The 15,002-nt window shown below is 44.7% G+C and overlaps 1 protein-coding gene across 3 annotated transcripts in view; it reads right to left on the bottom strand.

Moving 5' to 3' along the window:
• RMND5A (required for meiotic nuclear division 5 homolog A) overlaps positions 1–12,581 on the bottom strand; it is a 314,309-nt gene extending 301,728 nt beyond the window's left edge. Inside the window, exon 1 of one of the 3 annotated variants that reach the window (XR_015309794.1) lies at positions 11,868–12,335. Coding sequence is in view for 2 of the 3 variants with exons in the window: in XM_086964264.1 (XP_086820390.1) it covers positions 11,868–12,108 (241 nt within the window). In the remaining variant the exon portion in view is untranslated. Of the gene's footprint in view, positions 1–11,867 lie in introns of all 3 variants that reach the window. The other 2 variants (XM_086964264.1, XM_086964265.1) reach the window with 2 other exon arrangements.
• Between the last annotated feature and the right edge of the window lie 2,421 nt (positions 12,582–15,002).

The following is a 15,002-nucleotide window of genomic DNA, read 5'->3' as shown; positions in this document are numbered from 1 at the left end:
CGCGTGCGCACCGGATGCGCCAGCGGCGCGCCAAAGGCACGCCCGTCAGCGCCCGTCCGCGTCCGGCCGGGACCAGGGGCCAGAACCCCTGCCCCTCTCACCAAAAATAAGACCCCCTGTCTTAGAAACGAATCACAGACACTGCGAAACCTAAAGCCAGCCACTGAGGCGCTGTGTCTCCATGCCATGTGCCCAACTAAAAATGCCCCAATTTGCCCCCACTGTCACTTTAAATGTAAACCTTTTATTGTACCGGTACATGACCCCCGGCCAACTCTAAAAAGGTTTCTTCTAAATTATCGCTCCCTGATAAAACACTCAGTAGAAATGTCACTTCTACTGGAAACCCTCAATCCTGATGCCACCAAATCCGATGCTTCCCCCAGTGAGAGCATGACATCAGTGCACACAGTGTGCCAACATCATGATTACTCGCTGGGGACGTGCTGGAAATCATTTGCTTCCAGTACATCGGCAAGGAGGACATTTTTTTGCAAGTCCTCTCGTCGGGGTGTGTGGTGGACGGCAGCAAGCAAAACCCCAGGGAGAACGTTTTTAAGTTTCGCCTATTATCATTCGCTTGCGAATGTAATAGGCGAAAATACAAGGGCTCAATCAACTAGTGAAACCACTGCGGTTTCTTCACAGTGCATGCGAGTCACGTGACCACAAAAGCGGGTCACGTGACCACACAAGCACGCGCATCTCCCTAATCCGCCTGCCTCCCCTCGCTCGCATTCACGCCCCCCCACCAGGCTCTCCCGCCCCCATCCGGCTTCCCTCCGGCCATTTGCCACACTCCTTGCCTCTGTCTTGTTTTCACAGCAGCCGCTGGCCGCACGCCACTCCTTACATGGGCGCATACAAACAATGGCGACTGCAGCTTTTTTCCATCACAGTAGGCTCCCTTGTATTTTAATTAATCATGTTTTTTTCCACAGCTCAGCACTCACACTTCAGCAGTGGCGCTGCGGCTTGTTTTCTTTTGTTGCAAACGTGATACTACTACGGGTTCTCGTTGTATGTTGGTCTCCCTACATGTGTAACTGGAGTCCTGAAATGTATCCAATACAATACGCTTGTATTCGTCTTCGTTTTCTTTACCCCTTCGTTCTTGTACTTCTTACCTTACTCTGTGATTACCATTTTCTGTAGTGTCGATTCAGTTTTGTTGTGGTTTGTATTTGTGTTTTCTCTCTTTGGCTCTCATCTCTGTGTTGTCCTCCTTGTGTTCTGCTTTAACAGCCTCGTCTTCCCAGAGTACCTTCCAGTTTTCTTTTCTTCTGTCAAGTCAAGTCAAGTCATAAAATTTGTATAGCGCACTACATACCCAGAGGGTTTCAAGGCGCTTAGGAAGGGGAGGAGGATTATTTGTCAAATATCCACGTTTTAAGCTGTTTTCTGAACGCTAGGTGGTTCTGGGTGAGGCGAAGGTAAGCGGGGAGTGAGTTCCATGTTTTAGCAGCCAGGTATGAAAAGGATCTGCCTCCCATGGTGGTCTTGTTGATGCGAGGTACAGTGGCGAAGGCTTGGCTGGAAGAACGTAGTTGGCGGGAGGGGGTGTAGAAGGACAGTCGAGAGTTGAGGCAATCTGGTCCGATGTCGTAGAGTGATTTGTGTGCGTGGGTAAGCAGTCGGAAAGTGATCCGCTTATTGACGGGTAGCCAGTGGAGGTCTTTAAGGTGACCAGAGATGTGTTCGTTGCGTGGGATGTCTAATATGAGCCTGGCTGAGGCGTTTTGGATTCGTTGGAGTTTCTTCTGGAGTTTAGCGGTGGTACCTGCGTAGAGGGTGTTTCCGTAGTCCAGTCGGCTCGTGACCAGAGCGTGGGTGACTGTTTTCCTTGTTTCGGAGGGGATCCAGCGAAATGTTTTTCTGAGCATGCGAAGAATGTTGAAGCAGGAAGAGGATACGGCGCTGACTTGTCTGTTCATTGAGAGTGATGAATCCAGGATGACGCCAAGGTTCCGTGCGTGGTCTGTCGGGATGGGTGCTTTTCCGAGGGCTTCCGGCCACCAGGAGTCGTCCCAAGCCGAGGGGGATGTACCTAAGATGAGGACTTCTGTTTTGTCTGAGTTCAGTTTCAGACGGCTTTGTTTCATCCATTCGGCGACTTCTTTCATTCCTTCGTGTAGGTTAGTTTTGGCGGTGCTGGGGTCATTGGTGAGAGAAAGGATCAGTTGAGTATCGTCCGCGTAAGAGATGATGTTGAGGTTGTGTTGGCGTGCGATGGCCGCGAGGGGGCTCATGTATACGTTGAAGAGGGTGGGACTGAGTGAGGATCCTTGAGGTACGCCGCAGATGACTTCAGAGGCCTCGGACTTGAATGGAGGAAGGCAGCAGTGACCTCCCCCTCTGAGAATGACTAATTTCTTGGTGATTTTTAATGAAAATGTTGAAGGAGCATCTTGAGTTACCGCGCACTCCAGATTCATCACTCGCTGCTGTCACCTGTTGTAGTTTCCAGTGGAGTGGGCCTTTGTAGGGGTTCACAAACGCAAAGCACTTTCCTGTACTACATTTACCTAAACGCACAACATGAACTGTATTATAGCCCGGATCACTGGAATTGTGCGGCAAAAGAACCACATTTTCCTAAAGGGAATTTCTTCAAATGGAAAAAAAATATTCTGCAGGAAGCAAAAAGGGGTGGGGGTGTCATTGCAGTGTAATTCTCTGTCTGTGGACAAAGTCTAGGGCAGGGGCTGACAGGAGCACACCAGAACAAGCACTGGGGTTGCCAATAGGTTTCGCATTTGGAAAGTTGGAGCTATTGGTTTTGTAAATGACATTTTATATTTATATATTGTTATTGACAATGCCAATAATGATATATAAATATAAAATGTCATTTACAAAACCAATAGCTCCAACTTTCCAAATGTGAAACCTATTGGCAACGCCAGTGCTTGTTTTCTTTCCTCCGGTTTCTCTAGCGTGCATATGTGCTGCAGAATCGTGGTCGGAACTGCAACTGCGCATATGGAATGCACCCAACTAGGCCACTAGGGAGGTTTTGTTGGGTGGGGGGGGGGAGGGGGCTCCTTGGGCAAGGGTTGCTCCCCTGTGGGCTTTTTTTGTTCCCTTGGGAACAGACCACCCGTTTCTAGGCCTATCCCCCTGGGGGAAGGAAACCCACCGGACACCAGGGAGTTTTAGCCATATCAAGGGAGGCATGGAACGCTATGTGGTAGGAAATGTGTGGCTCTTCCACAGCTTCAAAACTTTTCGCTCATGTCGCTCATGAGATCCACACAAGGCACATCACCCCAGGACTGGAGTAGGTTTCCTTGGGTGGCAGCTGTACAAGGGCCCAAAATCTATTGCAACCCACATTGTGAAAAAAGAAAGCATGGATTCTGCTGGATGAAATAGGTCTTCTCCAGGTCGCATTTTGGGAAGTTTTGTATCGCAGGCATCGAGTTCAGTTACACAGTAGGATACCATTTCTATAAGGAGATGTGTGGGAACACAGAACAGTAGAACGCTTGTTATTAATAATTGGCTCTGGGTGTTTTTAGGGAACCTATAAACTATTATAATATATATCAGCAAACAGAAGGGCCTGTCAAGCCAAATGGAGTATTGCTTTTGTAAACTGGCCAAGGAGACAAGAAGTTACAGATTACTGTTTTTTCGTACTCATTTCTATATTTCCACAGTTTTTTTTGGGGGGGGGGAATCTTGAGGGATCTACACAAATGACCCCTTGCCGAAATCAAAATGTTGTCTATGCTTCAGAAATATATGACTTTATGGACCCACCCTTGGATTTCGCACCTGTTCCGCTCACAAACTGGGCTGAAACCACAAACATTTACATCTAACAAAAATGCAAGAGCTGTGGCATAATAGAAAGGAAACAAAAGTTTGATACAGCTGTGCTTGTTGCTGAAACCTGTAAAGATGGCAATTTTGGCAGAGGAAAGGTTTAACTTGTGACATACACACACACACACACACTTTCTAGCGCAGTAGTTTTTGGAGAAAAAGAAATAACATTAGGTTATATTATAGCTATTTTCTTGGTCCCATCCAGGGGGAATTCACAAACCTTGCATACCTTTAGAATGCCCAGAATATTGAAGGGAAAAAAATGCACATTTACCATGGATAGCGTTTATGCAAAAAAAAATTAAAAGGTGCACACAAACTACACCAAAGAGCAAAGGGATTAAACAGTAACGAGTCACACCACCTAGAACCAACGCTTACTAAAAAAACTCTCTCTCTCCATCCTGAAACGGCACTAGGCAACCCACTTTTTGGCGTGCCGCCCTTCAGTGCCGCCCTTCAGCCCTACAATTCCACATCAAACTAGACAGTGAAATAATAGCTAGGCTTTGGGAGATATTAAACGAAACAGAATCTTCTCAACATTCACCTAATTCCCACAAGACCGCAGCCTTTACGAGCAATTCGGGCTCTCAGAATAAAGACCCACTTCGTTCAGCTGACATTTTTAGAACACGTTTGAGCTCTTTCATAAACAGCATCTTGAAACAAAGGCAATAGTTCTGCTTCCTCGGACAATATCAGCCTCGTTTCATCAGTCCATGAAGGATGGTTTTAAACGGCGCATTTATAATAGGTTTAGAGCGTGAAGAAGATAACATGAATATAGAAAAGCCGGACATAAGAACCTGTTAGCCACACTGCAAACGCTATTCGACTCTCAATGACGGACTTCCTGAAACTCTCAGTGGGATTCAGAGCATTGTATCGCTGCTATTACACAAGTCAATGAAGGGGAAAAGGAGCAGTGCCCTCCCTTCATTAGGCTTCACAAATTGCTATACTTAGCAGGTCTATGCAAGACATGTTTGAGCTCACTTCTCCCTTTTACTAATGTAAACACAGCACGATCTAGCTTCTTTCAAGGGAAGACTTGCCCTTTTATGTTAACAACCAACACTAATTATATATCCTAAACCACAATTAATTTCATGTTTAACTAGGAAAATAATATAGATTTATTTTTCTAGATTTAATCTACATCAAAGGATGCCCCAGGCCAACAAAACATAGGTGACAGACGGAGATGTGCCAACTTTTTTTTCATAAACATATTCATACACAGGCCTTCCAAAGAAAGCCAAGTCTGTTCAAACACTCGAGAAGATTCGGTCTAACAAAACGCAAACTTGTATAAAGGTTCGTAATGAAAACTGTACTGCAAGGATCTGAATTAAGAGTTTAAGGAGGGTTTCTATTTTAAGTCCTACGAGATATAACAACCATTACGTCGCATTCGGATAAATAGGACCCAGAAATCACTCAAATCTCGTACATACCTTCATAAGTTTTCACTTTCACTCCGTGCAATGGTCTTCTCGGGGAAAGGTCTACATGCCCAGAGCTATAAAGAACTACACAGCAAGTAAATACAAGGAACCAAATGATAAACATGATGGCACGCGCTGCGGATGAAGTTTGACCTGTCAAACAAAGGAGCATTTCAAACAGGTTGTGGAGGTTGAAGAAAGGGAGTAGAATATATAATTGATTACATTGTACTTCATTTTGATCGACAGGTAGCCCTGGCTATCAGCAACGCCACCTCACCCACCTGCTCCAACACAACTGTTGCAACGACAGACCCTCATTCTATTCTAGCCCTACCCCATCCCTAAATGCCCAACTCATACCATTGAAATTTGTATGACCCAACTCATCCTGGCGTACCCTGTCAGTACTTTAACAAACCATCTATTGAGATTCTTTCTGTCCGACAAAGGATTTTTCTTCAACCCCAATTCTACATGGTGTGCCTTCAGTTTCTCTCCATATTTCCTTTATCAGTACTTCAGCTTCTTGAATAACCCACTCTCCTAAATTTCAGTTCACTATTTATTCCTAATGCCCATCAAGAGACATCATTTGCCCAAAGGCTTGTACATGTTCATAAACTACAAACTTCTGCACCACTTTCACCTAGTCCTCAAATTTCCATAACCTTTCTAACATGCCCTTCCTTTTGTTTATTATCTTGCGGTGATCCTTCTACTCTCAGCTTTACCCTGTAACATTACTCAAACAGCATTCAATCGTCCCTTGTAAGTTCAATTATAGCAAACAGCAAATTAAAGACATGGACATTGAAAGTGAAATTAAAAAACTAATTCTAGACTTTTAGAATAATACAGGTCACACTGCATGAAGTTCCGCCTAAAGGTAAAACCACAACAACCAAGCACATTAATCATTACCTATTTGTGCTGTTCTGGAGCGCACCTTGTAACCAATCAGATCCAGCTAGCTTAAACATGCCATGCCAATACTCGCACATCATATCATAGGTAGATATGTGGTTTGGAATACCAATATAAAAAACTAAGTGCAAATGCCAGACTACGGTCAATCAACAAACCAGTGCCACAGAAAAACTGTAAATTCCTTCAGCACACCCTTCCATACAAGTAGCACACTGCCAACCTCGATTGGGATTAAACTAATACTTTCACATTAAACAAAGCAAAGTTTTTGGAAACTAAACATTTAACAACTCAACAAACATACACAACTGATCAGTGAAAATACTAGAACCATATTACAAGGGCACACGAAATCATGAAAGCACTATGGGTGCCATACTAACAGTAGAAGGCACTTTAGAAAGGATGATGGTAAAATGACAAAGAAAAACATTTCGCCAATTTTCAAATGTTAAGTAGAAATGTCTGAGGATGAAACAAAAGTGGTTTGCTTCCCTTTTGCCCAGTGTAATGTTGCAATTACCTCAAGTTTCAAGAATTGGGCAAAATCAATATTGCTCTAAACATATAATTTTTAGTTTTCAAGTACAATTTTGTGACATCCAGAAGTGTTCCTTTCTATCAAAAATTCCCTAGTCACAGGACCTTACATTCGGTCTTAAGAATAAGTTTCACATATAGCTCTCTGGCTCTTACCAACACAATTATAAAATAAATTACAATCTATGGCCGCACTACCATAGATTTTCAGCAAGGCACCACTCAGTCTTATTCCACTCTGCCAATGCTGTAAAGGTGAATTGATCACAAGGTAAAAATAGGTTCACGTTGTAGTTAGCAGAGCATTTACTCAAGAGTCTTCAACCTGTATCCATGAAAATATGCATTGCTTAGGTTCGGTAATAGGCAACAATAATTAAGATAACAACAAACAGGGGATAAAAAACAAAAATGAATTCTAACATATTATACCAAATGTACTCTAGGTAATGAGGCTATATACCAGAAATGAAGGCCCTGCTACAAGGTGCAGCAGGTGATAATTCTTTGTCAGCTGTAATGTTAAGTCCAGAAGACGGTGGATAGCATGAATGTAGAAAACAATTGTCTTTATCAGCTGTAATGTTAAGTCCAGAATACGGTGGATAGCATGAATGTAGAAAACAATTGGCTTTGCAAAGTAGGACATCAAACTCTGGAACAGGTAATGTGGTATTTTAAGCTACTCCAAAGTTTAAAGTAATTTCAAAAAAAAATTATTCATGTATGACTTCAAAGTTAAGCTCTTCGTGAAAGTTGGTAATTCTGGTAGTTAAGTAGATTGGTTAACTACGATATCTCTAAATAAGTGGTACAGTAAGACCACACATACATTTTCAATACCATGGTTCATGCTCTGAAAGCAGCTTGATTTTGCTATGAACTTGCAAGGATATAAAGACCCCGATATCACATATAAGTTTGTACACTAGAATCCCTTGGCATATTCCCTTGCTCTATTCACCACTTGTTCTCCAATCACCCGTCTCAAGTTTTTAACACTTATGAGCTTCAAATCATACAGCGCTCATGGCTTTCAAGGTTCATGAATCCTAGATCTAAGCTTCTTGTGCCTTTTAAGATTAGGGATTTTAAAACTCAATTTATGCTCCGAGGTGGCCTAAGGAGCGGCAGCGTTCTACAAAAGATATTACAAGTGAAAAATGTTATGCTAATCAGGATACACCTGTAAAGCAGAAGCGTGTTCCAGACACCAAAAATACATTTTAATCGCTGTTTAATTTATACAAAACACCCTCTTCCAACTTATGTTACTTTTTTCATTATAGGCTCAAATGAATAAATTGACATTAAAATAAAATTAACTGTGTATACTTCAAAATCGGTTGGGATTACTTCACCCTTCTAAACCGTACAGCTGATGAGTGAGTGAGAATAATAGTCAAAGTGATCCAAATGAAAAGATTTTTGTACTAAGCATTAAAAGTATGTTCCTCAGGAATGCTATAACTTTATTGCTATGGAGTCTTTTGGGGGACCATGGAGTACAAAGTTGACATTTTCTAGCTCAATTTTAGCAATGAATAAAAACGTAAACTACCTTTTGACTAGGACTGAGGCTCGATGGTATCATGAGCAAGATATCGGATGGCAGTCATGCCTTGTAGACGTTTAGACTTCTGCTAGTCCCTCATTTTGGACAAGCTATAATGGCACGCACAGTATTGTATGAAACTAAATAAATGAAATATATAGCACTGATACTACTGAGCCTTATATCATATGGTTTTCATCTTTAATGCCATTTGACTCCTATCCTGTGAAACTATCAATCCATTGATGGGGCTTTTGCTTTTAAGCTCAGAAACGCTAGACATTGAATTGTTGGAGTGCAAGAGCATTTAGATTTGTGAACGCATGGCCTCAAACTATTAATAATGAAGCCAGTGTAATTCAAGCCATGGTTTCTTTTGAGCTTTGATGTGCAAAACTACTATGCTGATAACTCAAGTTTTTAGTAGTTTCCTGAAGCACAAATAGTCTATTATTATTATGTGGAGGAATGTGGCTCAATGGTTAGAGCGGCAGACCCCGATGCAGAGTTCTGGCCCGGGACCAGGGTTCAATTCCCGCCTCGGCAGGTCTTGTGCTCAATTTCCTCGGACCTGATAATTATCGCCCGGTGCCTATTCTAATCATGGTTCCCACGCTGCAACTCTGGGCAATAGCTTGCTTAACCTTCACACCGGCCCCAACAGCGCTAGGAGGGGTTCCACAGCGGTATGAGTAATAGCGCCAGGAAACCGCTTGGTGACAATGCGCTCTACAAATACCTTGACATTTACATTTACTTGATTTATAGAGCACATGGCTACCTAAAAACCAACCAGCATTTCCAAAAGCCAAGGGTGATTGTTAAAGAAGAGTTGGGAACATCCATGTTTTGAGAAATTTGCAGAAAGCTGTAAGTGATATGCAGACTCTCTATGATTGTGACAAAGTGTTCCAAAATGTTGGTCCCAGATATGCAAATGTCCAACCCCCATGACGTGTTTTCTTGGTTTTGGGAACTATTGCCAGCTCCCGATGGCTAGAGCGGAACGAGCGTTTAGGTGTACATCAAGGTCTCTGTCCTTGCGGTTCATGGCTTTTGATTCATCGGATCACAAGAAATTGATGACCACAGGGTCTCTCCAAGTGTATTGCTTTAAGGAGTAAGTCACACACTTTCCTAGAGCAAAAGACCTCACTCAACATGGTTTGGTCGTCTGGCTGGAATGTTGGCTTAAAGGATCTTAAGTCTCAAAGCGCAAGTATTTCATTTCTCAGAAGCCCAATGATCTAGAAGGACAAGGATCTAATAGTTTGAAAGCACAGATGCCTAAAAAGTTCTGGCGATTCGTAGTAGTCAGGTCTTTAATCATGTGCTTTATTACTATCAATTTCAGGCTTGTCAGGACAAGATATTGCGGGTCTTAGACTTTGCAGTCACAGAACTCGCCATCGACTCTTGTATAAAAGACTACGGCTTCTTGCTTTTATGGGACTTTAGTTTCACAATTTTAACCTTAGTCAAAAGATTCTGTTTTTAAGTCCTAAGCATCCAATGGGTTTAATATCACTATAGCTCGGGTAGGCCAACAGCTTTAAAAAGACTCTTAGGTCGAATCTCATAACCTAGATGTCTCATCGATTTACGTACTCATGTTTCACTTCTTTAGGGTTAGTTTAGGCCAGTGCTTTCAAAGGAAATACAGAAGTGCAGGTACTCACTATTCAGTGAAGTGACGGTATTCTAACATTCGATATACTGCTGCAGTGCTGATAAGAGCAGGTACAAACACCACCTCAGCATCATCTCCTACGCCGACGACACCCAGCTGATCCTCTCCCTGACCAACAACCCCGCCGCCGCCAGAACCAACCTGCACGAAGGGATGAAAGAGGTAGCCGAGTGGATGACGACCAGCCGCCTGAAACTGAACTCGGACAAGACGGAGGTCCTCATCCTGGGCTCTTCACCCTCCGCCTGGGACGACTCCTGGTGGCCTCCCGCCCTGGGCACCGCACCCAAACCGACAGACCATGCACGAAACCTGGGCTTCATCCTGGACTCCTCCCTCTCCATGACCAGGCAAGTCAACAGCGTCTCCTCGGCGTGCTTCAACATCCTACGCATGCTACGGAAGATCTTCTGGTGGATCCCCACAGAGACCAGGAAGACCGTCACCCAGGCCCTCGTCACCAGCCGACTGGACTACGGCAACGCCCTCTACGCCGGGACCACCGCCAAGCTCCAGAAGAGACTCCAGCGGATCCAAAACGCCTCAGCCAGACTCATCCTCGACATCCCACGATCCAGCCACATCTCCGGACATCTGAGAGACCTTCACTGGCTCCCCATCAACAAGAGAATCACCTTCCGCCTCCTCACCCACGCACACAAAGCCCTACACGACCAAGGCCCGAGCTACCTCAACAGCCGAGTCAACTTCTACGCTCCCAAACGCCACCTCCGTTCAGCCACCCACGCCCTCGCCGCCGTCCCCCGCATCCGAAGAGCGACTACAGGAGGAAGGTCCTTCTCCTACCTGGCTGCCAAGACCTGGAACTCCCTCCCGTCCGACCTGCGCCTGACCCAAGACCACCTCTCCTTCAGGAAGAAGCTGAAGACCTGGCTGTTCGAGCAGTAGCGGCACCCCCCCTCCCCAGCGCCTTGAGACCCTACGGGTATGTAGCGCGCTCTATAAGTGTCACTGATTGATTGATTGACTCTCCCTTTGAAATTAAAGAAGTGCAGGTACTTGGTACCGGACAGTTCCTATCAACAAATGGGAGCCTAAGGGGGTATACATCAGGACAGGTCACCCCCAGTCTATCCTGCAATACAACACCAGACCTGCTCCAGCTATATGTGTGGGAATAATGCCACCATATATCTCTCAATACAGACACCCTGTTTAGAGTGTCACCACAGTGGATATTATTTTCACAACTGCGTCATTGTGTCGTAGATCACTACATTAATTAAGAGTGTGGCATAGTAACTGCTAGTACCCCCTCCCTTCAGTGTACCCAAGGTATCAGGGAAGGAGGAAGAAATGAAAAAAGGTGAGAGAAAGTAGGCAGAGCCTCACGTGCGTAACACCAAGGGAGGTTTACAAGCTGGTACTCGCCTGCATCCTCAGGTTCTCAACAGCAGCATCTGCCTACTGTCAGAACTAAAGAGTGGATAGTGCAGGAATAAGAAAAACCAAAAAGGTGTGTAGTGTATTTATATAAGTGGACAGTCTGTGCAAATTTGAAGCACTGGTTTAGGCACGCGATTAATGGGCACAATTTAAACATCCCATACTTAAAGTCTGGAGGTTCTTGGGAGCAAAACCCTGTGCTGAAGTCTTATTTATCTATGTATTTTAAAAGTTTCATATGGCTAGCTTGACCCGTAGGTATCAGAGCGCTTTACATACACACAGTTAAAAATACACAGAAGTAGATTGCATTACATAGTAGACAGGGGAGCAAAACCAGAGATAACAAGAAAGTCTTGGGCCTTAAGGCCTCCGGACTCTCAGCGCTCTATGTTCTGGGAGGGGGGGGGGGGGGTATAGGGATGGATAGAATGTGTGGGGGGGTCGCGGCGGCTCTCACTGGCTGTTTGCAGGATCTCTCGGCGCAGCCCGCTCGTGTAGTCGATGAGCTCCTCCAGGCTCCGCTCGCTGTGCTGTCCATAGCCCGAAAACTTGTGCAGCACCTTCTCCAGCTCCCGCTCCACCGTCACGCACTGGTCCATGGCGGGCTCGGGCGGCGGCGGCGGGGGGGTCGGTGCCAGCGCCGTGCCCGGGACCTCGCGGGGGCTTTCGCACTCTCCCTGCGCCTCTCTATGGCTCATACGTGTTTCGGGGCTTCTCTGTGGGGGCACACGAGGGAGAGTGGGGCTTCGCGCGGCGCCGAGTGACGCCTTGCGGGGCGCGGGACAGGAGGGAGGTCTCGCGCACTGTCTGGCGACGAGTCTCTCGAGCGGGGCTTCCTGCGCCTCGTGCGCTCTGTGATGAAAACTGTCTCGCGCTTTGCCGTGACTGGGCAATCGAGCTACCAGTCGTGTTATTGTTTTCACAGATGAGAGACGGGGCGGAGTTCCAAGTTGACCTGCTTAGCTTGGACAAAACCATTCTGACGTCCTGTAGGGTGACAGCCGGGTAGGAACAAGGGATAAGACATGTTTTGGAACTGCATGGGGAAGCTGAAACGGAAACCTTAAAGAACCCAGCAGCGTGAAAGCCCCAGGGTTCGTTCTCTTCGCGTACAGTACTGAACCATGTGGAATAAACCCCCCGCCAGTTCCATTTCTGTCCCATGGTCCATAAACTCCGCCCCCACGGAAGTTTGTCCATTGAAACAGTCCTCGTGAGCTAACTCATAGCTTCTACATCCGGGTTAATTAGAGTCTGCGTAACGTATTTGAACTGTTCGCACGAAATGTCAAATTCTCTAGCTACAGTGAAGGAAAGTTTCGATTTGATTTTACAGTGGCTAGCATTACGCATGCCGTTTTTCACTTCAATCAGTAGCAGCTGTTTCCAAGTTTACTCTTCTGATATGAGAACAGTCCCTTTTTCCTCCAACTACCTGGGAAAAGTTAACGATAAGGTGCCAATATAGTCCACCAATCAGTATCCGATATCCATATAAGCCTTTTACAGACCCCACCTCCGGCAAAAAGCCCCCATTTCCACCTAACAGCCTTCTTGTTCGAATGTCTGATCTTACCTTGAGTGGTAAAATGTTACCCGATACCATTTCTCCTTATTTCATCACAGTACGTCAATCCATACCTCAACACTATGACAATATTTATCCATATGCATTTTTCGTGACGTTCTTGTCTAAAATCACTCTGCACACACCAATAATGCAGTTTCAATTGGAAGGGAAGCTTTATCCAAAGATCCATAAGTGGGATAATTCTATTAAGGACACGGAGGCGAGGATTATGCTTCTCATTACTTTACTATGAAATGCCCAGCAGCCAATTAGAATACAGTAAGAAAATAATAACACTAAAATACCCATGGACACTTTGGGAATCCCCTATAAAGGGACCATAAGAGAATACTACATCCTCTTTCTTTGGTAATTAACAGTTAATGGAAGAAATATAGTCCAACATTTGAAGAAACTTGTAGCACAAAACAGCGCGATCACGGGAGCAGCAGACCAACGGGCTGGAACATAAGACTCAATGCTTGCATCAGGAAAAGAAACAGGAATCTGTAGGCATCCAAAAGACAGTCCAGAGAGATAGAACAACTCGCCTCATTTAGGACCAGAGCCTGAAAAGAAATATATAGACATAATACACCATTCCTTCATGGTAGAAAGAAGAATAAGGAAGGGAAATAGAAGGAATACATTCAAAATACATGGCGTGTATAGATACAATAAAAGCAGAGAATGCAAACAAGCATATGAAATACAGAAACAATGGGTGGGATAATCCTCACCTCCGTGTCCTTAATAGAATTGAAAATTCTTGTCACGTATGTTCGCAAATTTTGAATTTTATGTCAGGACCGGAGGCTCCGATTATGCTTGTTCAAAGCTGCGCCACCACAACAGATGCAATATTCACAATCGGTTTATAATAAAAAGTTTTAAACATAGCATCAGTTGACCAATCAGCTGCTTTCATAATGTCAATTAAACTCACTCCCATAGAAAAAGCTTTGGAAGCCATAGCCCCACGCGCTGAATGGGCAACAAATGTGTTAACATCAATACCAGCTTCATTCATGAGCCATCTTACCCATCTTGCCAATGTAGCTGGGGTCACAGGGCGAAAAGGCTTTTGCAAAGCAATCAACAATTGAACATGCATATCTTGTCGAAATGGAGCAGTACTTACCTCATAATCCTTAATACATTGTACCACACAAAGTTTTGGATTATTGGGAAAACTCGGGTAGGTAACCAAAGAAGTATTACACTTAGTACGCCTGGATATAGTAAAAGTAACTCCTTCAGGAGAAAAACTACGACCTGCAAGATCCAGAGCACGAACATCAGAAACGCGTTTGCAAGAAACCAGGCATAATAACATAGTCAGTTTTGCCGAAAGCTGTTTGCATGATAAAGAAGCATTGGAGGGCCAAGACTCCAAGAATCGCAAAAAAATAGAAACATCCCATAAAGCAACAGACCTCGGACAAGGTGGTTTTACCAACCTGATACCCCTGAGTAACTTAGCAACCAAGGGATGCTCACCAGCCGGTTTGCCATTGATGGTTATATGGCCTGCAGAAATGGCAGATCGAAAATTATTAACGGTCCTATAAGCGAGACTGGAAGAAGCAATGGATGCAAGAAAATTCACAATCAAAGAGACATTTGCTGAAGCGGGATCCACCTCCTGTTGATCGCACCAACTACACCATTGTTTCCAAGCTGCGGCATAACGTTTGTGTGTGTTGGGAGACCAAAACTCGCTGATAAATCTGGTAGCGTCTCGTGAAAGGCCTGGGATGTGCCAACGGTCCCCGAAACCCGCCATGCAACCAGAAGGAGTTGACCTGATTTTATCAGTGGATGCAGGTTGTTGAGAGGGTCCAGCAATAGATTCCACCACTGGTGAAAAAGGAGCGGCACTGGACAACTCATCTCCAGAAGAACTGGGAACCAAGCCTGAGCCCTCCAAAGAGGAGTGATCAGAATCAATTCCGACAGATAATGCCTGGTGCGAGCCAAGACCCTGGGGATCATTACAAATGGAGGAAAGGCATAACATAG

The sequence above is a fragment of the Lissotriton vulgaris genome, chromosome 3_2, assembly GCF_964263255.1.
Source record: "Lissotriton vulgaris chromosome 3_2, aLisVul1.2, whole genome shotgun sequence".
In the NCBI taxonomy this organism is placed as follows: domain Eukaryota; kingdom Metazoa; phylum Chordata; class Amphibia; order Caudata; family Salamandridae; genus Lissotriton; species Lissotriton vulgaris.
Note: the sequence above shows the minus strand (reverse complement) of the source record. Positions and strands in the feature narration are given on the sequence as shown.